The 26,401-nt window shown below is 35.3% G+C and overlaps 2 protein-coding genes and 1 pseudogene across 2 annotated transcripts; all 3 read left to right on the forward strand.

The window, feature by feature from the left end:
• The first annotated feature begins 1,054 nt into the window (after positions 1-1,054).
• LOC138330969 (serine protease inhibitor dipetalogastin-like) lies at positions 1,055-3,802 on the forward strand. The gene is made up of 5 exons (XM_069278439.1): positions 1,055-1,169; positions 1,412-1,493; positions 2,339-2,467; positions 3,029-3,157; positions 3,662-3,802. Exons 1-5 carry the CDS (start codon positions 1,103-1,105, stop codon positions 3,711-3,713), a joined length of 459 nt encoding a protein of 152 aa, XP_069134540.1. The 5' UTR covers positions 1,055-1,102; the 3' UTR covers positions 3,714-3,802.
• Positions 3,803-9,256: 5,454 nt separating this feature from the next.
• Positions 9,257-13,875, forward strand: LOC138330958 (serine protease inhibitor dipetalogastin-like). The gene is made up of 6 exons (XM_069278430.1): positions 9,257-9,364; positions 9,593-9,674; positions 11,274-11,399; positions 11,912-12,040; positions 12,973-13,101; positions 13,739-13,875. Exons 1-6 carry the CDS (start codon positions 9,298-9,300, stop codon positions 13,788-13,790), a joined length of 585 nt encoding a protein of 194 aa, XP_069134531.1. The 5' UTR covers positions 9,257-9,297; the 3' UTR covers positions 13,791-13,875.
• Positions 13,876-18,906: 5,031 nt separating this feature from the next.
• LOC138330047 (uncharacterized) lies at positions 18,907-24,959 on the forward strand (annotated as a pseudogene).
• Positions 24,960-26,401: the final 1,442 nt, after the last annotated feature.

Below are 26,401 nucleotides of genomic sequence, written 5' to 3' on the forward strand. Positions count from 1 at the left end.
CGTTATAACAACATCACGGAGACGTTATAACAACATCACGTAGTCGTTATAACAACATCACGTAGTCATTATAACAACATCACGGAGACGTTTATAACAACATCACGTAGTCGTTATAACAACATCACGTAGTCGTTATAACAACATCACGGAGACGTTATAACAACATCACGTAGTCGTTATAACAACATCACGGAGACGTTATAACAACATCACGAAGTCGTTATAACAACATCACGTAGTCGTTATAACAACATCACGGAGACGTTATAACAACATCACGTAGTCGTTATAACAACATCACGGAGTCGTTATAACAACATCACGTAGTCGTTATAACAACATCACGTAGTCGTTATAACAACATCACGGAGACGTTATAACAACATCACGTAGTCGTTATAACAACATCACGGAGACGTTATAACAACATCACGTAGTCGTTATAACAACATCACGGAGACGTTACAACGAAATATATTTTCTTTCAATGTAACCCTTAAAACAAGCATTCATTATAACTAAAAAAGGTAAAAATAACCGCTTGAAATTTTGGGAACTGGTTTTCATACTAACATTTATATGATTAAATCATTTCTTAATGTTTCGCATTTACTTTTCACCATCATGGCAATGTACCGCATAATCAAGAAACATTTTTACAAAAAAAAACTATTTTAAACAGTGTTAGTTATCACACAATATTGGTGTGATCAAATCATTGTACGAAGATTTAAAATTGTAGCACAGTGGCATAATGATTTTGATATTGGAAACAAAAAAATACTTTCTTACAGTGATGTTGCTCCTCTCATTAATAACGGCGCGTCACAGAATAAAACAAACGGTGACTATACCCTGTGGCACAAAGGCTGTGGCATTGTCAGGATGTAGTAAAATATAAAGTTTATAATAACAAATGACAGCAACAGAAAAACACTGAAATAAAATATGTTGAATGATGTTACAATCCAAACCTCAGAACCGTTTAATCTTATTTGTTATATACCTCGAAATTTATTTTTTAATTTCTCTTTGTAATTTACGTGGTTTTGACGCTAGTATAAATTAAAAGCTAAACGCCATTTGTCGTCAGTTCAAGATGAGGTTGTCAGTGGCAGCGATTTTCGTTATCTTCCTTTATTTACAGGACGAAGTCGAGGCACGACGTAAGTACAGTACACTATAATGTCTGCATTTTTGTACTGAACGTTGTTTTATTTATATAGGTTTGTTTATCACAAAGGACAAAACGTTTTTTTAAAATCGTTTCAAAATCGTTTCCGCTATTTCATAGGTTTTCTTCAAATACAATTGTTTTTATTATGGCTCAGCTGATCAATTGTTCTCCTGATTGTCATTTCGACGTTTTGTCGATGTTTTACTGTCTCTGTTATTTATTTATTAACAGGGCAGATGCTATGTCCTCGCGGCCCTCCGGTGTGTGGTTCTAACGGGAGGACATACAGCAACACTTGTAGGGCTATACGGAGGTACGGACTGTCACTCAAATGACCTAGGGCTCACACGACCATTTTGACAGATAAAGTGATAGCGTTATAAAATACCTTTAGAAAATGTCGATATTTGAACTGCCATTGCTATATATGCGCTTCTATTAATACATCAGGACTTTATTCAGTTCCATTATCACTGAAGAAATACGTATTGAACATAGGGGCTGTACACGTGTTACTGTGGACAGTGATAAAAACTGCGATTTCTGTAGTCGTTAAAGATTATTTCTAATTACTATTAATTTAACTTTCATACCACGTTTTATTTGTAAAAGAAAAATACTCTTTGGTAATATATCAAATCCACATATTTTTTTACCTTACATTTTTAGAAACAATTTTAAAGTTATATATAACTGAACAGTATTTGAGACACAAATTCAATAAAGTTTGTCAAGTTGAATAAATCGTAGGATCAGTTGTGGAAATCCATGTAACTTCTTTACATGCTTTACACAAATGAGGTTTATCAAATTGTTAAATCAGCAAACTTTCAAACATGTTCTGCATGCGAAAAACTAGCTGAATTGTTAAGTAAATGGAACTTTTAAAATGTTGTCTTTAGTTGTAAAGAGCTGATCTATTAGAGTTGTTGCAGTATGTGCCAGATTCCATACACTTATGAATTAGAAATAAATTAGAGAAATGCACGATATCACAAAGGTTGTCCTTTACTAAGAAATAGAAGCAATGACGAGTCAATTCGAGCTTTGTATTGTTTGATAGAATGACATAATTCACCATTAGCGACATATGTAACAGGCGAGCTACATAATATATAATAAATTAATGTTACGTTGGCTAATATGTTGAATTTGTAGCGGTACCCAAATCGCATGTAGAAAACCATGTCCATGTCAGCCAGACTGTGTACTATGTACTGCGGAGTATCAGCCTGTCTGTGGTGTGAATGGTCAGACGTACAGCAACATCTGTAACGCCAAATGCGTGTGAGTAGCAGGGATATTTCATGTTTTACGGGAGCAGTCGAACTATCATTTCTTAAACATGCAAATACAATTATTTAAACCATGACATAAAGGCGACACATATATATCATAAATTGCAGTATATGTATTATATCATACATTCAGCAAACAGACAAAAAATCGCATACTGGGTAATTGAACTTTTAGTATTTTTCAAACACAAATAAATGTTCCAATGGTCTCATGATTCATAGCTGTGTCTGTTTTAGAAACAAAATGGTGTCCGCTATACAATTTCAGAAATGATGCAAGAAGTGATAGGCATTTGGCACAATTTATGTATATTATGACAAATAGGCCAATATTGATTAATATGTTTGACAGGAGGTTTTCTATTACAAGTATTAAATCTGTTTAAAGGATATTGCATAAATACGGTATTACACATTGCTTAAATTAGTAAAGTACAGAATTTAGCTTAATTGATACGTTAGATGCCTTAAATATATATCAGTATAATCTAATTTTCTGAAAAAAAACGTAAGCATTGTTGAATCATATGTTTTGATCATCTATCTACAGAGGAGTTAATATTAAGTGTAATGGCCAGTGCCCTTGTGGAATCAAACCGTGTCCATGTCCGCTAATGATCAGCCCCGTATGTGGAGTGAATGGCAAGACATACCCTAACACTTGTGAAGCTACTTGCAAGTACGTATACAATGTATTTAGAGAGCAAATCAATTATGTAGTAAAACATCCAAAACTCACATGATATGGGAAAGATATTTAGATCCGTACAATAGAGTTAAGATGTAACACTATTTTGATTTATGATTATTTTGCGATAAAAATTATCTAGGTTAAAATTTCACATCTGGAGTTTATAATAATAAAAATATGATTGAAGGTTTCAGTTATTATTTATAATGATTAGTTCAATTTCTCTTATTTATAAAGCCTTATAAAGCATGGTACACTATTTTACATTGGTATATAAATTAAATAGTTTTTTTTTTATTTAAAAAAATAAAATGGTTTATAATATTTTGCAATACCAGCTCTAGTGCATATAATAATTTAATATTGAATTAGATAATATTTCCCATTATGTGCAAAATTACCACCTGTGTACATAAATAGTAATAAAAAAAGAAAAATAACAAGAAATACTAATTATATAGCAGTAATATTATGATGCATCTTTTCTTGCAGGAAAGTGGAAGTACGATGTAACAATGCCTGTCCATGTCGCTATGGAAAGTAAACCAGTAACGATCTGAACGAATCATATTACAATAAACAAGAACGTTGTTAAAAAGTTAAGCAAATAAAATCATTTGAACTGCAAAAATTCCCTTTTGTTTTCACGATTGTTATGTTAAGGTGTAGCCAATGGACATACACTGAACGTCATGGCAAACTTTCAAGATTGTAAAAAAAATCTGTTATTTCGTAATGCATGTGTTTTACGCCGACAACATGAAAAAGGTCTTCCCACGTCCTTCTGCTCTCCATCCTATTATGATAATGTATCCCCAATGCTTAAACAAATTCCGCTAACGTTATGATCATAGTACAGTTGAACTCAGCTATGACGAATCCCATGGGACCAGAAGAAATGTTTCGTAACAACAGAAATTCGCTATAGAGTTTCTGAAACATATGTTTAAATTTAAGTCATAGGTCGACTGCACCCCGAATCAACGTAGTTACCAAGCTAACTCACAACTTTCAATGTCGGCAACAATGCTTTCTTTGACAGATTTTTCGATTATCGACAATTAATTGGACACTTGTTTGGTCGTATTTGATTTATCAATTGATTTCCTTTTTAGGGTACATTGTATTTTAATTTACTGTGTACTAAACCGAAATTCGTAAGAAGTAGAATCGCCTTTAGAGAGTTTTACTGGACGTTTATGTATTTTTTCATAATTTCATAGTTTACAGAAAGAGTAGGAAACCTAGTTCGACGCTTAGGTCTATACTTTTTCTGTTAGAACAGAGCGTAGTTAAAGGCCCACTACCTTTCCGAAAATAATCAAAAGTTTCTAAAAACAATCATAATGTACAAAAATATATAGATGAAGTACAACAACAAACAAATGTAAACAGGGAATATTGCCGTCTGGCACAGTGATAACTAACGAATGGTATTTAGGAGGACGACAAGGAACATAAGACGACCCGCGTTGTGACAATTAATACTTGATATATTCTAATTAAAGTGTTCAGAAGGTGATGATAAGTGTAGTATTAATGGTTTGCTGATAACATTTGCTACTCTTTAAACGCCGTTTAGGTAAGGTAGTGGACCATAAGGCGTGACATGTACATTTGGTATTAGCCTCGGGATTACATTAATTAAAACATAGAATTAAAACCTACTCAATAACACTAGGACTAATTGACGAACTATCTAAAAATATGTATAGGAAAATAAAACTGATTGGTAAACAAAAATAGGTGTTTCTGCTAAATAAGTGATAGCATGTGTTACTTGGGTGATTTCCGGGGATAAGAGCGTAACTATGTGACGTCGGGGGATAAGTGTGTATTTATGTAGGGAACGCAAAACGGATTATCCGGAGGTCCACAGAAGGAAGACGTGTTGTAAACTAGTTTGAATCATAACTACATGTACAACACCACAGATTCAGAGAGGAGCAGGAAGTGTGCTTAAACACAGAATGATGTCCATTGTGTTTTATTCCACAGATTCGTCTATATAACGTAAAAAGAGTATCATAGTTAATACACCCTGTAACATTAGTACATCACATGACAGATTACTGGATTCTGAGCTACACACATGGGTACTATTTGAAATAGTGCTAGGGGAAGCTTGCACTACTTAAGTGGCGCGAGATTGAACATGGATATAAAGTGATGTCTCAATTCCATGATGTCATTATAACTTTATGCTTCAATTAAGACGTCAAGGTGGTGGACAGGTTTTGGTGTACGGGGAAGGAAGTATATATTGCGTTTCTACAAAAGACTGTTCACAAGTTCTATATTGATCTTTTGTGATATTCATGAAACTGAATGTCGTTTACAAAGATCTCTGCGAAAATGCATATGCTGTAATTATAAGGTATCAACATGATGTGGAAATGAAAGTAGCGAGGCGCGATGTTGCTTGAAGTGTTTATGTTATGGTGTAATGGAAAGGGATGATACAAATGTAAGGTTGATATAATATATTGTGTGTTATATGGTTGTATAAACTAGTCCTTTTATATTTATCTATAATCGCTTGGTTGAGAGTTCACTAATGCCTCATAGTATCATTAAAGTGCCCTCTCAACCAGGCCATAATAGAGAAATACACATATAACGGAAAATAAACGTTTATCACATAGCTCGTCCATCTAGCCATAACATACGGCATAGCTTAAATATCGTAAGACACATGTTTAATATCACTATAATGACGTCACATAGTTTTGACGTCGATTTCTACGGTTTTATATAGGCCTAGAGACGAAATTGAAAGTTTTGTTTATATTTATATCAGTAAAAGTTAAATAGAAATAAATAGAATCTTTCACTCGTGACTATGTTTTATGAAATTTATCAAACTTATTTAATAATTTGGTAAATTTCATATTACATAGCCGCTCGTGTAAGGTTGATCACAAAATCCACTTGTTATTCAGTGACTCCACCCATATAATGTTGTTTTTACATATCACTATTGTAGTATGGTCTGGAGCGATTTTCATTAGTTGGATCGGGTAGAAAAAGTACTGTTTGATGCCTGTAAAAAATACGCCACATCGGGATTCGAAGATGTGGTGGCACAAGTGTGACATCCGATGGATTTTTGTATAATTTTAACGGGGCAACTTACACTGTGCACTCCTCTCGATATTTACATATTAAATTGTAAATGACATTTCGCCTTCTTTCAAATTAAGTTTTACCGATTCCACCGACAGCCTTTACCTTCGATCACAGCTGTTTTTGTAGCATTACACGAAATCGATGCAACTATATCGGTTTCAGCTTCTCCGCTTCCAAATCCCGCCATTATTAAAGGAAGAAACAAAATAATCCCATATCAGCGACAGTAGCAGATCAATTACTTCCTGTTTTGTATTGGTTATACAATTGTGTAATATAAGCCTGTGAAGATCTCTTAAGGATGTACTCCTCTGAGAAGTCAAAATTGTCTTGTATTAAACTTTTTTTCTCATATAGAATTTTGGAAAGAGGAGTTCATACCATGAAAGAAAATGAAAGAAAAAACATATGTATGTGTGCTCGTTTTTTAGCTACTGTCACTCAAATATACCTAGTTGACAAAATATTAGATTTTATGGGAATTTTGCCGTTTTGACCATATACACAAGAGATTAAAGCCATAATTTCCTAATCTGTTGTTTGACATGTATTAATGTTTGTAGAATTTATTTTCCAGTAGTCTTCTTTTAAAATATACCAGTTTTGATTAATAAGACTAATATTTTTTCTCAGAATAACAACATATGCTTCCCCTACCTCTTAATTTTGAGCTACAAAATGCACCATTTTCAGCCATTTTTGCCAAATCTAACCCTTTATAGAAAACGTTCTGGTATTAAACTTTTGTTTATATTTTGCATAGCAATAGGGAAAGGGTTGTTCTTTCAAAATCAGGCAGAAAAATGGGGGGTCCGTGTGCTTACTTTTTTGCCCCACTTGAATATCTGTTATTTTTCAGCATTTTAGAGTAAAAAATAAAAGTGCTTAAATTACCATTAAATGTAAAAATAAAGTGAAAAAAATGAATCATTTCACACAATAATGCTCAATATTTTAATTACCACGAACCAAGTAAAGATTTACAGCAAACATTACCTCGATACAGCTAAAAATGCTGGTGCAGTGATGATTTAAGTAAAACCAATTTCAGTAAAAAAATGGTAAAACTTTGGCTCTACTCAGAGCAAAAAAAGATACAATTTCAAAATGGCCGCCAAATGGGCCATTTCTTAAAATCCCCGTATAAAAAAATCTGCTGAAGTTAGAACTGTAATTTTTTGACAAAATTTGCAACTGGCAACTTGCTACAGATATTGATAAATTGTATTTGAAAATCTCATAACTTCTTTGATCTTTGTCGAAACGAGACTTCAACGGGACTGAAACCTCAGAAGAATACATCTTTAACAGCGGTTGCGCTTAGATTTATAAAAAAATTAACAAATGGAAGAGACAAGACAACAAGAATATTTTTACTAAATGCTTATTGTGAGTATTATTTTGTTTTTAGATTGCACTATACTACATAAATTCACGACTTGATTGATAACAAAACACTAAACAGATATCAGTATGTAAGAATTGCCAGTTGGACTCAAAACACAAAGGCATCGTCCATCTTTGAAGTTATTACATATGTCAACATCATCTATTCTGGTCCTATATCGTCTTTACATATCAGTCTACTTTCTATTTGCTCGGAATTTGACTGCGAGTTGCCTTTGGATTGTTGGGGACCGAACAGGATTGAGTGGGATGTCAAAGTTGACACAGTTGACAAGTGCTCCCTTTCGAGTTTCCGATGATCACGCAGTGTCTTTCCTAGCCAAGTTCACTTTCAGGTTATTGTTCCTTGAGGGCTTTAGTCGCTTTCAGCGCGCATTGATCTTGATAGACGTAGCCATTATTACGACAAAGCTTAGTCGTTATTTCGAGATACAGAGGCGATAAGACAAAAGGTTTCGGGTTTCCCGTTCGACCTTATTTTTTAACCCCCGACCCTATTCTTTTAGAGAAAAAAAAATAAAAGTCGAGATTTCGATCTCAGGCTCCGGTTTCGGCCATTATTTTAGAGTGAAAAACCGACTTACTGACCCTAATATTTTGCCTATGTAACCCTAAACAAACATATTTTTATTGGCCTTATAACAACATCACGTAGTCGTTTTAACAACATCACGTTGTCGTTATAACAACATCACGGAGACGTTACAACGACATATATTTTCTTTCAATGTAACCCTTAAAACAAGCATTCATTATAATTAAAAACGTAAAAATAACCGCTTGAAATTTTGGGAAGTGGTTTTCATACCAACATTTATATGATTAAATAATTTCTTAATGTTTCGCGCATTTTCCTTTCACCATAATGACAATGTCCCGCATATTCACGAAACATTATTACACAAAAAAACTATTTTTAAACAGTGTTAGTTATTACACAATATTGGAGCATTTGTGTGATCAAATCATTGTATGAAGATTTATAGATTTATAATTTGTAGCACAGTGGACATAATGATTTTGATATTGGAAACAAAAAATACTTTCCTACAGTGATGTTGCTCCTCTCATTCCCGCCCCTTTTATCAAATGATTAAGATGACCATAGCAATAACGGTGCGTCACAGAATAAAACACACAGTGACTATACCCTGTGGCACAAAGGCTGTGACATTGTCAGGATGTTTAGTAAAATATATAGTTTATAATTGATAAATGGCAATAACAGGAAAAAAACTGAAATAAAATATGTTGAATGATGATACAATCAAAACCTCAGAACCGTTTAATCTTATTTGTAAAATGACGGTTTTATTAAATAGTTTAGCTAAAAACCCCAGCAGCTGTTATTTACCGCCAAACAATTTACCATAGTAATAATTTACCTGTCTAGAAATTACGTAACTATACGGTGTTCCGAAAAAATCACAGTGTGCATTCAGGATATGAAAAATGCATTAGGTCTGTTGTGGATGATTCTAACATTTTGATTAATGGTATATACCTCGATTTTTTTTATTTCTCTTTTTCATTTACGTGGCTTTGACGGTAGTATAAATTAAAGGCTAAACGCCATTTGTCGTCAGTTCAAGATGAGGTTGTCAGTGGCAGCGATTTTCGTTATCTTCCTTTATTTACAGGACGAAGTCGAGGCACGACGTAAGTACAGTACACTATAATGTCTGCATTTTTGTACTGAACGTTGGTTTTGTTAAATTAAGGTTATTAATCACAAAGGACAAAACGTTTTTTCTGTCCTTTCTGCTATTTCAGTTTTTCTTGAAATACGATTATTTTTATTATGGCTCAGCTGATCAATTGTTCTCCTGATTGTCATTTCGACGTTTTGTCGATGTTTTACTGTCTCTGTTATTTATTTATTAACAGGGCAGATGCTATGTCCTCGCGGCCCTCCGGTGTGTGGTTCTAGAATCAGTTACATCAGCAACGCTTGTAGGGCTATACGTAGGTACGGACTGTTACTATAAGGACTTTCGGCCTACAGGACCATTATTATATAAAATCCATATTAATTAAATCCACATATTTTTAGCTCACCCGAAGGGCCGGTGAGCTTATGTCATGGCGCGGCGTCAATCGTCCGTCCGTCCGTCCGTCAACATTTCCTTTAAATCGCTACTTGTCATAGAGTTCTGCATGGATTGTAACCAAATTTGGCCACTAACATTCTTGGGGGAAGGGGAACAGAACTTGTATAAATTTTGGCTCTGACCCCCCGGGGGCAGGAGGGGCGGGGCCAAATAGGGGAAATAGAGGTTAATCCTATAAATCTCTGCTTTCCTAGAGTTCTGCATGTATTGTGACCAAATTTGGCCACAAACATCCTTTGGGAGAAGGGGAATAGAACTTGTATAAATTTTGGCTCTGACCCCCTGGGGGCAGGAGGGGCGGGGCCCAATAGGGGAAATAGAGGTAAATCCTATAAATCGCTACTTGTCCTAGAGTTCTGCATGTATTGTAACCAAATTTGGCCACAAACATCCTTGGGGAAAGGGGAACAGAACTTGTATAAATTTTGGCTCTGACCCCCCGGGGGCAGGAGGGACGGGGCCCAATAGGGGAAATAGAGGTTAATCCTATAAATCTCTACTTTCCTAGAGTTCTGCATGGATTGTGACCAAATTTGGCCACAAACATCCTTTGGGGGAAGGGGAATAGAACTTGTATAAATTATGGCTCTGACCTCCTGGGGGCAGGAGGGGTGGGGCTTGATAGGGGAATTAGAGGTAAATATTCAAATTCCTTCAGAAAAGAAACAATGAACCTGTATTCACAACAGTACTTGGCATTACAAACCAGGGGAGCGATACAGGCCCTCTGGGCCTCTTGTTTTCATCTTACTTACCTTTTGAGAAACAATTTTAAAGTGATATATAACTGAACAGAATTTGAGACACAAATTCAATAAAGTTTGTCAAGTTGAATAAATCGTAGGATCAGTTGTGGAAATCAGATTAACTTCCTCGTTGAATGTTTTACACAAATGAGGTTTATTAACGTTTCGATCAGCTAACTTCTAAACATGTTCTACATACGAAATACTAACTGCATTATTAAGTAAATGGAAATTAAAAAACTCTTTTATTGTTTGAGTAATTGTTGACCTATTAGAGTTTTTGCAGTATGTGCAAGAGCCCATTCTCTGATGAAAAAGAGAAATGCACGATATCACAAAGGTTGCCTTATATTAGAAAATAGAAGCAATGGCTTGTCAATTCGAGCTTTGTAGTGTTTAATCGAAGAATGTCATAATAATCGTCTATAATTATGTCATATAGTAAAAAAAAACCGACGACTAACATATATTCATATATTACTTTAGAAAGCCTATATTGTTTTATCAATCGTAAATAAAGTTCATCCGAATCAAACTTATCGATTTTACTCTCTGAAGCCTTTCTGCATGGCACGTCCAAAAGGATGCAACATATCGAATCACCATTAGTGACAATAGATAACTTAAATAACAAGTGATCTACACTGTAAATTATAAATTAGTAATGTTACCGTTAATTTTTTCAAACTTTACAAAAAGTTGAATTTGTAGCGGTACCCAAATCGCATGTAGAAAGCCATGTCCATGTCAACCAGACTGTGTATGTACTGAGGAGTATCAGCCTGTCTGTGGTATGAATGGAGTTACGTACAGCAACATCTGTAACGCCAAATGCGCGTGAGTAGCAGGGATATTTCATGTTTTACGGTAACTGTCGAACGATCATTTTTTAAACATGCAAATACATAAATGTACAATGTTTTAACCCATGACATAAAGGCGACGCATACATAAAATAAATAACAATACATGTATTATATTATACCGTCAACAAACAGACGAAAAATCGCATACTGGGTAATGTGAACAATTATTTTTCTCTCTCAAAGCAATATTTTGTTTATTTTTTGGTGTGTCCCCCTAGCAAGTGCGACTTTACATATCGGATCAACAGAACTACTTGAGCATCGTGACATTTTCTATGGAAGGAAAATAATAAGTTAATTGTTATTTTACAGACAATGCGATGCCATTTGCAATTTTTGATATAACGTGCTGGTTACGTGTGTTATTGCACATATTATTGATTTAGTTATCTATTATTAATCTTTCTTGGGGTTGATTTCATAACTGATGTTGTCTTGAAAACATGAGTATTACATAACCCATAACATTGTATGTATTGGCAGAAATACAAAGGTACGATGTCCAGGCCGTTGCCCATGTAGAAAACCACCGTGTGTATGTCCCAGACATCGCGCCCCTGTGTGCGGACGAAACGGAAAAACATATTCTAATGGATGTATGGCTAGGTGCAAGTAGGTGTTTTTTATGTATCAAGTACATGGAAATACATGTAAATAAACCAATAAGAAACAACCTTGTGCATTACATTTGGGTTGTGTCAAGGAAAAGAAAAATATGAACGATATCTTGTTATTATTTTCACATTATATTTTATAATTTCTTTGTAATGCACATAATAAGCACAAAATCTTAGCAATATGATGACCACACTTACAACACTCACCAACAAAGGTCTGTTAAACCAAAAGTATATTTATCATTTTCTTTAATTTGTTACTGAATGATCAATGTAAAGTTACTAGAATGATGATATTATAACAAGCACTAATCATAATGGGTGACCATTACAGAAGTCCCTCGAACTCCCCAGCAGTAATACCATTGCGTTTGGTATACCTCCAAACAATATATCAATTGTCAATAAAATCAGAAAATGTATAAATTTCGAAGCAAATATTTCGTTACCATTGCAATAGCGTCTTTCGAAAAACTACCAATGACTACCATGTTTAGCTAACTGCAAGTAAGTGCTTTTGATATTTTTACCCAAAGCATACTGTCCACATCAACAATATAAGTTTCCTCATCCTAATGTTACTTTGATTTGCGAAGGACAAGAATTGTTTTGAAATTTCTAAAATGATTGATTTCTGCCTTACCATTGCATGTTTGAGTTTCGGAATACTAAATGAATTAATTTGTGGTGATATGTACCACCAGGAATTGTTTGTACACTAAACGTAAGTTCATGAATTTATTTTCTTACCGGAGTAAATGTATATATCCCCATCAAATTGTTGTCAAAAATGACTGTAGAAAATTTACCTTCAGTGAGCTGAAACCATATTTACATAACATCCTCAGTAAGAAGTTGTTGCCTTATCAAAGTAAAAGAAGTAAAATATTAGGAAAATGAAACTAAACTTCCCCAATGAATCTCCAGGAATGTTGACATCAAGTGCAAGGGCCGATGTCCATGTAAGAAACGTCTGTGTAAATGTCCACGTATCAAGCGACCTGTTTGTGGAGCGGACAAAAAGACATACTCAAATGATTGTATGGCTGCTTGCAAATATGTATAGTTTCATGATTCATAGCTGTGCATGTTTGGGAAACAAAATAGTGTTCGATATACAATTTTAGAAATGATACAAAATAATGTTATGACAAATAGCTCAATATTGATTAATATATTTGACAGGTTTTCTATTACAAGTAATCAATCTATTTATATGATATTGCATACATACGCCATTACACACTGCTTAAATCAGTGAAGTATAGCTTTTAGTTTAATTGCTACGTTAGATGCCTTGAAATATATAAGTATAATCTAACTTTCTGAAAATGACGTAAGCATTGTTGAATCTTATATATTTTGATAATCTATCTACAGAGGAGTTAAGGTTAAGTGTAAAGGCGAGTGCCCTTGTGGGATCTATTATTCATAAAGCATCATAAAGCATGGTATTACTATTTTACATTGATATAGAAATTTTAAGTTTTTTTAATTGAAAATTTAAAAATGGTTCATAATATTTTGCAATACCAGTTCTAGTGTATATAGTAATTTAATACTGAATTTGATAATATTTCGCATTATGTGCAAAATTTCCACCTGTGTACAGATATAGTAATTAAAAAAAATGAAAAATAACAAGAAATGATAATTATCAGCAGTAATATTATGATGCATCTTTTCTTTGCAGCAAAGTGAAAGTTCGATGTAACAATGCCTGTCCATGTCGCTATGGAAAGTAAACCAGTAACAATCTTAACGAATCATATCATCATAAACAAGAACGTTGTTAAAAAATTAAGCAAATAAAATCATTTGAACTGCAAACATCCTTTTTGTTTTCACGATTGTTATGTTAAGGTATAGCCAATCTTTCAAGAGTGTAAAAAACCCTATTATTTCGTAATGCATCTTGCTTTTTTATTCCGACAACATAATAAAGATCTTACCACGTCCAGCTTCTGCTCACCATCCTATAATGATAATGTATCCCAAATGCTTAAACAAATTCCGCTAACGTTATGATCATAGTACAGTTAAACTCAGCTATGACGAATCCCATGGGACCAGAAGAAATGTTTCGTTGCAACAGAAATTCGCTATATAGTTTCTGAAACTATAAGTTTAAATTAAAGTCATAGACCGATTGCACCCCGAATCAACTTAGTTACCAAGCTAACTCACAAATTCCAATGTCAGCAACAATGTCTTCTTTGACAGATTTTTCCATTATCGACAATTGATTGAACACTTGTTTGGTCGTATTCGATTTGCTATCAATCGATTCCCTTTTTAGGGGATTTGAATGTACTGTGTACTAAACCAAAATTCGTAAGAAGTAGATTAATCTTAGTAAGAGTAAGAGTTTTACTGTACGTTTATGTATTTTTTCAATGGTTATGCATGTCATGGTTTACAGAATGTCATAGTGTACAGAAAGAGTAGGAAACCTAGTTTGATGGTTTGTGAGTCTATACTTATTAAATACTTTTTTCTGTTAGAACGTAGCGCAGTTAAAGGCCCGCTACCTTTCCGGATATAATAAAAAAAATTCTAACAAAAAAATCATAATATACGAAAATATATAGATGAAGTACAACAACAAACAAATGTAAACAGGGAATAATGCCGTATGGCACAGTGATAGTCAACTAACGAATGGTATTAAGGAGGACGACAAGGAACATAAGATTTGAAATATTCTCATTAAAGTGTTCAGAAGGTGATGATAAGTGTAGTATTTATGGTTTGCTGATAACGTTTGCTACTCTTTAAACGCCGTTTAGGTAAGGTAGTGCACTATAAGGCGTTACATGTATAGTTAATCTTCTAGACAAATAATGCCAGATTAATCATTTGGTATTAGCCTCGGGATTACATTAATTAAATCAGATGATTAAAACTTATTCAATAACACTAGGACTAATTGTCGAACTAATACAAATACATATAGGAAATTAAAAATGATTGGTGAACAAAAATAGGTGTTTCTGCTAAATAAGTGATAGCATGTGTTACTAAGGTGATTTCCGGAAATAAGAGCGTAATTTTGTGACGTCAGGGGATAAGTGTGTATTTATGTAGGGAACGCAAATAAGTGTGTATTTATGTAGGGAACGCAAAAAAGATTATCGGGAGGTCCACAGAAGGAAGACGTGTTGTAAACTGGTTTGAATCATAACTACATGTACTACGCCACAGATTCAGAGAGGAGAAAGAAGTGTGCTTAAACACAGAATGGTAACCATTGTGTTATTTTCCACAGATGTGTCTATATAACGTAAAATGAGTATTATAGTAAATACACCCTGTAACATTAGTACATCACATGACAGATTACTGGATTCTGAGCTACACACATGGATACTATTTGAAATAGTGCTAGGGGAAGCTTGCACTACTTAAGTGACGCGAGATTGAACATGGATATAAAGTGATGTCTCAATTCCATGATGTCATTATAACTTTATGCTTCAATTAAGACGTCAAGATGGTGGACAGGTTTTAGTGTACGGGGAAGGAAGGATATATTTCTTTTCTACAGAAGACAGTTCACTAGTTCTATATTGATCTTTTGTGATATTCATGAAACTGATTCATGTGTAACGGTATAATGGAAAGGGATCATACAAATGTAAGGTTGATATAATATATTGTGTGTTATATGGTTGTATAAACTAGTTCTTTTATATTTATCTATAATCGTTTGGTTAAGAGTTCACTAATGCCTCATGGTATCATTAAAGTGCCCTCTCAACCAGGCCATAATAGAGAAATACACACATAACGGAAAATAAACGTTTAACACATATCTCGTCCACCCAGCCATGTCATACGGTATGTCATAAATATCGTAAGAATCATGTGTAATAATACTATCATTACGTCACATAGTTTTGACGTCGATTTCTACGGTTTTATATAGGCCTAGAGACGAAATTGAAAATTTTGTTTATATTTATATCAGTAAGTTATGTGATAAATAGAATCTTACACTCGTGCCTATGTTTTATGAAATTTAGCAAACTCATTAAATAATTTGATAAACAAATACATAGCCGCTCATGTAGGGACCGCAGAATCAAACCAAAAATAGATTCCTGGAAATCCCCTTTTGCGCACAAGATTTCATAGAGATGTGAATGTTTCGGAGCCTGCTGATTGGGTATTCAGGGCGCATCAGTTTCAAATATTTAATGTGTGGGTTGGGCAATACATGTAGATGTAAAATATGTAAAGAAATTTTAAAATTCTGTCAAGTGTGTGTCTGACAGGGGGAGGTAATCAATATTGGAATTTCATGAATGTTTTGGTCAATATTTGGTGCGGAATTCAACATAAGATGGAACCCCCCACATAAAAGTTTAGCAAGATGGTAGATCTTTATTTCTTTTTATTCACAGGTATGCCAGATGCCATTCTTCAAAATTAGTGACAGGTGATAAGACTTGAAAACACCATTTAACCTGGACAGTGGCAAACGTTAATATATCGTATATGGCGAAATCATTTGGTTCTGCGGTCTCTGTAAGGTGATCTATTTATCACAAAATCCACTGATTATTCAGTGACTCCACCCATATAATGTTGTTATTACATATGTCACTATTGTAGTATGGTCTGGAGGATTTTCATTGGTTGCGTCGGGTAGCAAAAGTACAGTTTGATCCCAGTAAAATACGCCACATCGGGATTCGAAAATGTGGTGGCATAATTTGATTTTAAATTAAACATATTTTATTGCAAAATGTGCAATGGGATTGGGCACACGTTGTACAACTTATATAAAGCCCGTTCCCAAAAAAATAAAACATTCAAATTGCATAGACAAGATGGCATTTACCAATAAGATATACATAATATATAAAGTCGTATTTGAGACAGAGAGAGAGGGAGAGAGTAAGGGAAGAGTGAGATGGGGGAAGGAAAGAGCTATGATATAACCAGTATGCCCCTCAAGGTGATAGTTTCACCTCCTAATATACTATTATTTTAAAATCTACCCCTCCGATAAAGACGACAGAAGTTCTAAACCACTTTTCTTAACTTTCAACTTCTCAATGTTCATATCATCCTTTCCTTCGTTTGTCTTTCTCCTGGTCACTCTAGGCTTCCTTTGAATATACGTTTCTCTTTTGTCGTCAGTATCGGAGGGTTATACAAATATAAGATGTTGGTGGTGAAGCAGATACGGATATATTAGATAATAATGGAATATTGTTGTAAGTTGTGGAACGGTTGTACGGTCGCTGAAGCTAAAATCATAGAAAAAATACAATTAGAGGCAGGTCGCATTGTTACGGGATTACCATCGTTCTCAAGCAGAAACTCTTTTTACTGTGAAACTGGGTGGGAGCCCTTATCTAACAGACGGTCTCGCAGAAACTCCAACTCTTTTAAAAAATACAACTTATCTACAAATACTCCTCCCTTCTATAGTTGCTGATAACACCCAACACCTTCTTCGTAATGCAGAAAATTACACACTTCCTAATAATAGACTTGAATCTTCTAATATTTCTGTTTTTCCGTCCACCATTCGTTTATGGAACTTGTTTCCTATAAACACCAGACATTCTCTAATTTTAAACATGCTATCCGGAACCAAACTTACCTGTAGTACCCGACTTTTTCTATTTTGGAGACTGTAAATTAAACAATATACATAAAAGGTTAATAAATCGTTCATTACGTAGTCATTTATTCAGAGCAAATATTGTAACAGATCAAAAATGTCATTGCGGCTTCCCAGCTGAAGATCCACAGTAGTTCTTTTTTAATTGTAATTCATACAATGACCAAAGAATCATTCTATTTGAACAGCTTAACTCATTTATTCCACTCTCTGTCGATTTATTACTATTTAGAGATTTGAACATAGGTACACAAGAAAATGAATTAATCATCTTGCACACTCAGCAATATATCAAAGATACTCATAGATTTTATCTTCGTCCTTCTAATATAGGAAAAATAAAAGCTCTATAAATTTTGCCTAACGTTTGTTTAGAGAGAATGAATTTAAATTTCCGGAGAATTCCTTATTGTTTCGTGACAGTTTCACTGATATGGTTTATATGTCTGCCCCACTTACACTCGGAATCAATATACACTCCGAGATTCGATGGCTGTCAACAAAGCCGATTGTTACATTATTAAAAACAATATCAATTACATAATTAAGGTCAAAATTCGAAATGATGATAGCCTGTGGTTTTACTAGATTAAATTTCACTAACCATGTATCGGCCCAAGACTGGATATTCGAGAGATCATTCTTTATTTTTGTTCTATAACTTACGGGGATTTGTCAATGCGTAAAAGAGAAGTGTCATCAGCGAACAGCTGAGATAGACTGTCTAAATTATCAGTAATATCATTAATATAAAGAATAAATAAAAGGGGACCTAGGACAGACCCTTGAGGCACCCCTGCCTTAGTAATTTTAACATTAGATTTAGCATTCCCCAGACATACTTGTTGCGACCTATTCTTAACATAATCAGCTAGCCATATCAATAATTTTCCCGATATACCATAGCTAGTTAATTTTGTTTCCAAATCCCCTGCGGTGGCACAAGTGTGACATCCGATGGATTTTTGGATAATTTTAACGAAACAACTAACACCGTGCATTCCTGTCGATATTTACATTTTTAATTGCAATAACGTTTAATTTTATATAAAATTAAACACATTTATTTTTGGTTTTGTGCAACCTGAAGTTGATATTGTGGTAAGAGTTAAGTCCCTTGTGGGATATAGACATGCGCAAAGCATTATATTTTACCACGCGGTCGAACGGGTTTCAGTCTCAGCAGTACCATAGACAAATTTTGCACAAAAGTAAGTTTTAAGATGCCGGTATATAAGAGACAGGTTGCAGGAAGAAAAAGGCCGGCGGGTAACCCATCAAGGTCGAGAACGGAGAAAAAAAAACCAAAAAGCCGGCGAGGCCTGTGGACGACGATAACCAAGTAATGGACGAGCCCAGCACTTAGGCCTAGTCGTGCCCCCAGTCTTCAGATACCTCCAAGTTTTGTGTGTGAGACAGAGCGTCAACGGGGTATGAATGTTTTAAATAACGAAAACTCTTCAGGTGATGAGTTTGTCAATTTAAACAATATTTGGGGATCGGCAGTGTCATCTAATTTAGCGTTAGTTGGTCACAAGTCCCCACCACCTTGTACCGGTATTGCCCAGGGGGGGGGGGGGGGGGGGGGGCGCAGATACAGTTTTGCCCCGTTTACAGATAGAGTGTGAGTATTGTACCACGTGCGGAAGATGGGCCCGCCGCACACGTGCCTTTACAGCTACGCCAGAAAATTCTGGCGAATCAGTATATCAATTTGGCATTGCTGCTAAAAGGAAGTGCGGACCTACACTATTTTTATGCAGGTAGCAGTTTGTACTTGAGTGAGCAGGGGGTATTGGAGACAAGGCCGCGTGTTATGAAAGATGTCGTGCCAAATATTGAAAAGTGGACGGAAGCTTTTATTATTTTTATGACTGTATACCTACAAAGGTTTCCAGACAAAGGTATCGAACTTTTACATTACATGCCGATAATCAGAGAGGCAGCGGGTAGAGGGAATAATTTTGCTTGGCGTAAGTACGATGAACAGTTTCGTCTGCGCCAAGCGACCTGCCTGAGGCCTTGGGATAAATTGTACCCTGACCTCTGGTTGAGGTTGATGTCATCACATCCTGGAACATCCAGCAGTCATAATAATAATCACACTGTGGGAAATGGCAAAGTCATTTTTAAAAACAAAGGGATTTGTTTTGGTTTTAATGAAGGAATTGTAAATTCAATCCATGTCATTTTCGTCATGCATGTAGAACTTGTCAAGGGAATCACCCACAAATAAAGTGTAGTTCATGTCGAAACAAAACTCAGATCAACACTAATGCAAAAAACATCAACGCTACAAGTACACCAGGACCTAGAAAGTGATAAGTTTTCCTTAGGTAAATATCCTATAAACTTGGCCACACTTGAAAAATTATTGAGAAATCACCCTGGCACCACAATTAAAAATGAGCTATTAGATGGTTTTCAGAATGGTTTTAAATTACATTATACAGGCCCGCGTTTGCCTACGTTGTCTGACAATTTACCTTCAATTAACAAAAATTTAAGCTATGCCAGGGAAACAAATCTTAAAGAAATTAGCTTAGGTCTGATAGCAGGCCCCTTCAACCAGAAACCGATATCAACTTTGAGAGTATCTCCATTAGGTTTAATACCAAAGAAAAATCCAGGGGATTTTAGGCTCATTCATCATTTGTCCTATCCAGAAAATTCACCAGTCAATGATTTCATTGATCTCCAATTATGTTCGGTAAATTATATTAAATTTGATGAAGCAATTGTCATGGTTCAGCGCTTGGGAAAAGGGGCTTTGTTAGCAAAGGCCGATATAAAGTCAGCATTCCGTATTTTGCCAATTTGGCCATGAGATTTTGATTTGCTCGGTTTCAAATTTGACGATCAATATTTTTATGACAAGTGCCTGCCTATGGGGTGCTCTCTGTCGTGTGCTTTGTTTGAAAAATTTTCAACATTCTAGAGTGGGCAGTAAGTCAACAATCACATACAGACGAATTAATACATTATCTTGATGATTTCCTTTTCGGAGGTAAACCAAATTCAATTGAATGTCAGGCTATGTTAATAAAGTTTGAGGAGGTATGTGATGAGCTAGGTGTTCCTCTCACTCCAGAAAAGACTGAGGGCCCTACTACAATCATATGTTTTTTAGGGTTAGAAATTGATACAATTGAAATGTGTGTTCGCATGCCGAAAGACATAATTAGGGAAATTGTATTAAAAATCAGACAATGCTGGCTAGGCCAAAACTAAATTGAAAGCTATGCAGTCATTGTTAGGCATGTTAAACTTTGCTTGTAAGGTAATCCTTCCGGGTCGTACCTTCTGTAGAAGGTTAATCAAAGTGACGATAGGTCTGACACAGCCATACCATCATATCAAAATAAACAATGACATTAGAGACGATTTGAAGCTTTGGTTGAGATTTTTTGAAACATTTAATGGCATTTCAGTTTTTAGTGAACAATTTTTGATAACAAATGCAGACATGGAGTTATACACTGACAGCTCGGCAAAAAGGGGGAATGGTTTTGGGGCATTTTTTAATGAGAGTTGGACATACGGGGTTTGGCCTTACATTGACATTACAATTTTAATTGACTTAGGTTACACAGGTGACATTACAATTTTAATTGACTTAGGTTACACAGGTGACATTACAATTTTAATTGACTTAGGTTACACAGGTGACATTACAATTTTAATTGACTTAGGTTACACAGGTGACATTACAATTTTAATTGACTTAGGTTACACAGGTGACATTACAATTTTAATGTTCTTTCCCTTGGTTGTGGCAGTATATATCTGGGGTTAAATATTGCGTAATCAGAAAATTTTATTCCGCTGTGACAATCAATCTGTGTTGGCAATTGTGAATACTATGACTACAAAATCAACAGTAGTTTTGACTGTGTTAAGGTTTTTCGTCTCGAGGTGTATACGTCTTCACATAGTGTTTAAAGCAGAGCACATTCCAGGTTGTTTTAATGTGATAACCGATAGCTTGTCACGTTTACAGCTGAAGAAATTCCATCGACTGGTACCACAGGCAGAAAAGGTACCCGTCCCAATTCCGAATTGGCTATGGTCAATTTGTCAGATGAAATTGGACGACTCTTAAAGGTAGGTTTCGCCCAACCAAATAAATATTTTTTTTGTGAAATGCGATAAGCGGAAGAAAAGATGAAAAAACATATTAAAATATCTCAATTTAATTTCTTTATGTGTTTGAGATTGAACAAATGTGTCTTGAATACAAAATTGAAGGAAATCCTTCGGAATATTACGGTGTCCGTCAGACAAAATAATATGCAAATGAAGCTGCGATGGATTGCGTTGTCGAAGTTTGGCGCATGCGCATTGTCACGCACTAAAAGTAAACAAAATGGCTGAACAAAAGTGTGTGAGATGAAAAAAATATATCTGAATCGGCAACAAAGTGGAGGAAATTATAATGGATTCGGTAGCACCCTAGGATAGATCTATAGGGATTTAAATTCAGAGATGGCATGTAGCAATAGAAGAAACAGAAGCCACATCTCAAGCGGAACTTGCCGGGATCTGTTGGGACTCGTGTAACGGCATTGCACGTGGTGAGTTAAATTTCAACACATATGCATATGCCAGCGCACAGATAGCCGCAGACTAACTACATGTATATTTGGTGTACAAAGTTAGCGAGCGTATGTAAGTAACATGAAGTGTTTTAGATTATATGATATGTATAAACAGTCCCTCGCACTTCGATTTGTTGTTGTTGTATTTTAACTAAACATGCCGTGGCAAGACTGTCACTTCTATCTGACATCTCGACATTTTGTTGCACGCTTCCGTTTGTTGCTGCGGCCTCGTTTTGGAAAAAATACGTCATGTTCTATGTAAAGCTTGACTTCGCTCTATTTTAAGAGAAGTATTTTCCTGGTCAAGCTAGGCAACTGACCACCCATATTGTTCGCTGTATGCATTGAAAATGATCTGAAGATTATATCTATGTATAGGATAAATTTCAATTTCGTAGTCTTTATATTTCATTGGGCGAAACCTACCTTTAAATGCTAGTATTTCAAGCAACACCAAAGCTCTTTATGAAAGTGCACTTCGTAGTTTTAATCAATTTCGATCATTATTTATGATCGATTACAGTTGGCCAGTACCACTTTCACATATTTTGTGCTTCGTTGTCTTTCATTCAAACAAAGGTTCTACCCCAAACACAGTAAAATCATATTTAGCAGCAATTAGTACATTCGTAAATTACAGAATTGGGAAGATCCTACATCTTTATTTATTGTAAAAAGAGCATTGGAGGGTTTTAAAAGGCTCAAAGGCACACCAGATGTGAGAGCACCTATGACATATGATTTGCTTGAAAAAATTGACAGGATATTAAAGCTGATTTGATTTGTAATTCACCATATGAAACTCTACTTTTTAAAACAGCCTTTTGTATCACGTTTTTTGGACTTTTTAGAGTTGGCGAGGTAGTGTACACCTCTATAAAGTCACAAAGCCCGTTGTTAGTTTCTGATTTGTCTATTACAGATAAGGGGTTGGAAGTTATATTACCTCGCTCAAAAACTGATCAGTATGGTAGGTCAACTAAACTTTTCATTCCAAAAATCCAAGGGAGCCCAGTGTGTCCTTATGGGAATATGGTATCTTATATGAAAATTCGACCAGGCAACCCAGGATTATTATTCATACACAAAAATAATTCCCTGCTGGCCCGTTATCAGTTTAGTGCAATATTACGGAAGGCTATTATTTATTTGGGAATACCCCAGCAAAATTTCAAATCACATTCCTTTAGAATTGGGGCGGCTACAACGTTATCTATGAAAGGAATTTCAGACGAGGTAATTCTAAGATTAGGTAGGTGGAAATCTAAGGCGTACACCACCTGTATTAGAATAGATAAAATAATTGGGTCTTGAAGTTAGAGTTATCCCCCTTTATACGGTTCATGATGATTCAAGGCTAACATAGCATTAAGTCATCAATTATCTACTGGGCACATCGGATGTCGTTCTAATTGTCGGACCCAAATTTACATCTGCGACATCTGGGGGCTAAATTCAAGTGGATAGGGAAACGTGGCATGTCTTGGTATGACGTAAGAAGAACCCTGTCGTTGCACTGGTCACAGAGTGCTCCTCCACAATTCCTGATTTAACTACTTCAACATCGGTGTTGAGTGCACGGATCGAGCATGATATACATTCTTTGGCTACGAGTTTAGCTAATATAATTGTATGTTGATATGGTCAGATATATTGCCGCGGTTACAGTGGCGGGGATGTACATGAATTACTGGGATAGAGAGGAAGCGTAAAAGAGTTAATCGGATAGGACGACAGGCTGTTTTGAAAAAATAATGGTAGAGTCATACAGCATCTAGATATTACATATGACTGTAAAGGATTGTATAGGGCAGATGGGGTCCATCTCTCAGATATTGGAAATGCAATTTTTCTTAATACATTGCAAAGGGCATTAGAGCTGTTTATGTCAGAAAAGGCAGATGGTACACCTGAAAGTGTTAAATTGATATTTTCCTAAAGGTGTGAATTTTAGCTTGTAAATATTCATACTTATTCTCTGCTTTAGGGATGGATGGTGGAAATGTATAAACAGTTCCAAGTGGCATGTGTGGCGAGCAGGCATAATTTGGTCATAAATTGTCTTTTGATTTGTGTATATTATAGATTGTAAGGGTATACGTACTGGCTCGCTATGGATATACCCTAGGAGTCGGGGATAACCCGAAATATTGTGTGGTAACCAGTTTTTCAATAGACTCCTCCTCTCACTTGCCTAGTGAATCCCAGAGGGTTGAGATGTCGGAGATAGATGTACAGTAACTGTATAATGGATACAGATTTTGGTTTTTGGTTTCTCCGTGGTGGAGAAAATGGATATTACTCGCCAAGGATTTACCCTGGGAGTACGATGGAGCCTCGCAGATCTGGGTAGGTCAGCAGGCTATTCGGGTCAGGTACATGCAAACTTTGCCGAGGTTAACCCTGGGGGCGGTGAGTAGCTGATGTGTCCGGTACCAGTTGGTAGATACTCAGCATAGGGTGCTCACCGTTGCATGTACATGTACCTGGATTATACATAATGTAATTCTAGTCATTTGTTAGTTTAGGTAACGTTCTTATCTGCTTTGGTTAACCCAGGGGGAGGAAATTACCTGTTTAAGTAAATCATATTTGCCTGCTCGCCACATCTGAGAATAAGTATTCTGCTTTGGTTAACACTTAACAAATATTAAATAGGCTGCGTCCATTTAATCCAAAACTGTGTTTGTTATTTCATTTTTAAGAAAACATCATAAAATAAATGACATTTCGTCTTCTTTCATATCAAGGTTTACTGATTCCACCGACAGCCTTTACCTCCGATCACAGCTGTTATGTAGCGTTATACGAAATCGATGCAATATATATCGGTTTCAGCTTCTTCACTTCAAACTCCCGCCATTATTAAAGGAAGAAATGAAATATAAAAAAATCCATATCAGCGACGGTATCAGGAGTTATGAAGACATAGACAAAAAACGGACATTCTTTTAGACGCTTCGCACCTATGAAGAATGTCCTTACGTTTTTTGTCTATGACTTCATAACTACAAAGATATTGAGAATAATGCTTAGATAAAACCTGAAATAAATAAACTGTAAAGGCATAATCACGTTCCATTTATCCTGAGGTTTAGACTTAGCAAATCACAGAAGGTGATATAAAGAATTACGACTAGCAAGGTCCTTTACAAGTAGATATGTGTTTTTTTCAATCCTGCATTTATCATGGTACATGTACATTGTATTTGCTAATTAGTTGAAGAGTTGTCGTGTTCTCTTGTTCCATATTGGTTTTGTTTGTTAAAGAATGATCTTGTATCAGTTCGTGTCATTTGAGGACGCACCGAGCTTTGACGCTGAAGGAAAACCTATATGCGGAGAAAACCACCGTCTCGGCAGTGGGGATAGATTGGTGTTGGCATATTCCTCAAAAACACAAAGAAATTGTTCACTACGTAAGCTGCAATTTGCCAGTTACAGTTAGATCACCCGATTTCATAACTCTTCTCATACTTGATTCTGTCTTTATCTTCATCTTACGTTGTTTCAGAAACGTCTTGGATTTTGTTTGACGTTTTTAGCAATACACTTTATTTGAAGCGTTTTTCAATGAGGATACTTAGTACTATTATATAATATTTTGTCCGGGGTACATTAGTTGCTCTTCGATTTATATATGATATACTTAGTATATCATTTTCATACTATAAGTTCTGAAAGTTGTTCCCATTGGCCATAAACATTCCCATCTGTCATTACTCTATTGATTGTTATGTATATATACGCTGTCGTTCACTCACCACATATCGACTTTAATTGTAAAGTATTATAACCTATATGACTAAGATAAAGTCACATCCCAAACAAATGCAGATACTTTTGAATATAAGTATATTTTTACATTGAAGTTGCTCTTGATTTATTGCCGAGTCGCAATAGCCAATCACTATCGAACGACGTCAAAACATAGGATGAAAATAACAAGTTCACTTGGTCATTGTCTAGATAATGTCACTGGGACGGATCATCATCGTAAATATAACAAGTTCACTTGGTCAATGTCTAGATAATGTCACTGGGACGGATCATCATCGTAAAAATAACAAGTTCACTCGGTCAATGTCTAGATAATGTCACTGGGACGGATCATCAT

The sequence above is a fragment of the Argopecten irradians genome, chromosome 1 (assembly GCF_041381155.1).
Source record: "Argopecten irradians isolate NY chromosome 1, Ai_NY, whole genome shotgun sequence".
Taxonomy (NCBI): domain Eukaryota; kingdom Metazoa; phylum Mollusca; class Bivalvia; order Pectinida; family Pectinidae; genus Argopecten; species Argopecten irradians.

Excerpts from the sequence above, each read along its gene's own strand:
- LOC138330969 (XM_069278439.1), top strand. The coding sequence starts at position 1,103 with ATGAGGTTGTCAGTGGCAGCGATTTTCGTTATCTTCCTTTATTTACAG. Across the intron at positions 2,468-3,028 it reads ATCTGTAACGCCAAATGCGT|AGGAGTTAATATTAAGTGTA; the intron begins GTGAGTAGCAGG and ends ATCTATCTACAG. Across the intron at positions 3,158-3,661 it reads ACTTGTGAAGCTACTTGCAA|GAAAGTGGAAGTACGATGTA; the intron begins GTACGTATACAA and ends CTTTTCTTGCAG.
- LOC138330958 (XM_069278430.1), top strand. The coding sequence starts at position 9,298 with ATGAGGTTGTCAGTGGCAGCGATTTTCGTTATCTTCCTTTATTTACAG. Across the intron at positions 9,675-11,273 it reads GCTTGTAGGGCTATACGTAG|CGGTACCCAAATCGCATGTA; the intron begins GTACGGACTGTT and ends TTGAATTTGTAG. Across the intron at positions 12,041-12,972 it reads GGATGTATGGCTAGGTGCAA|GAATGTTGACATCAAGTGCA; the intron begins GTAGGTGTTTTT and ends ATGAATCTCCAG.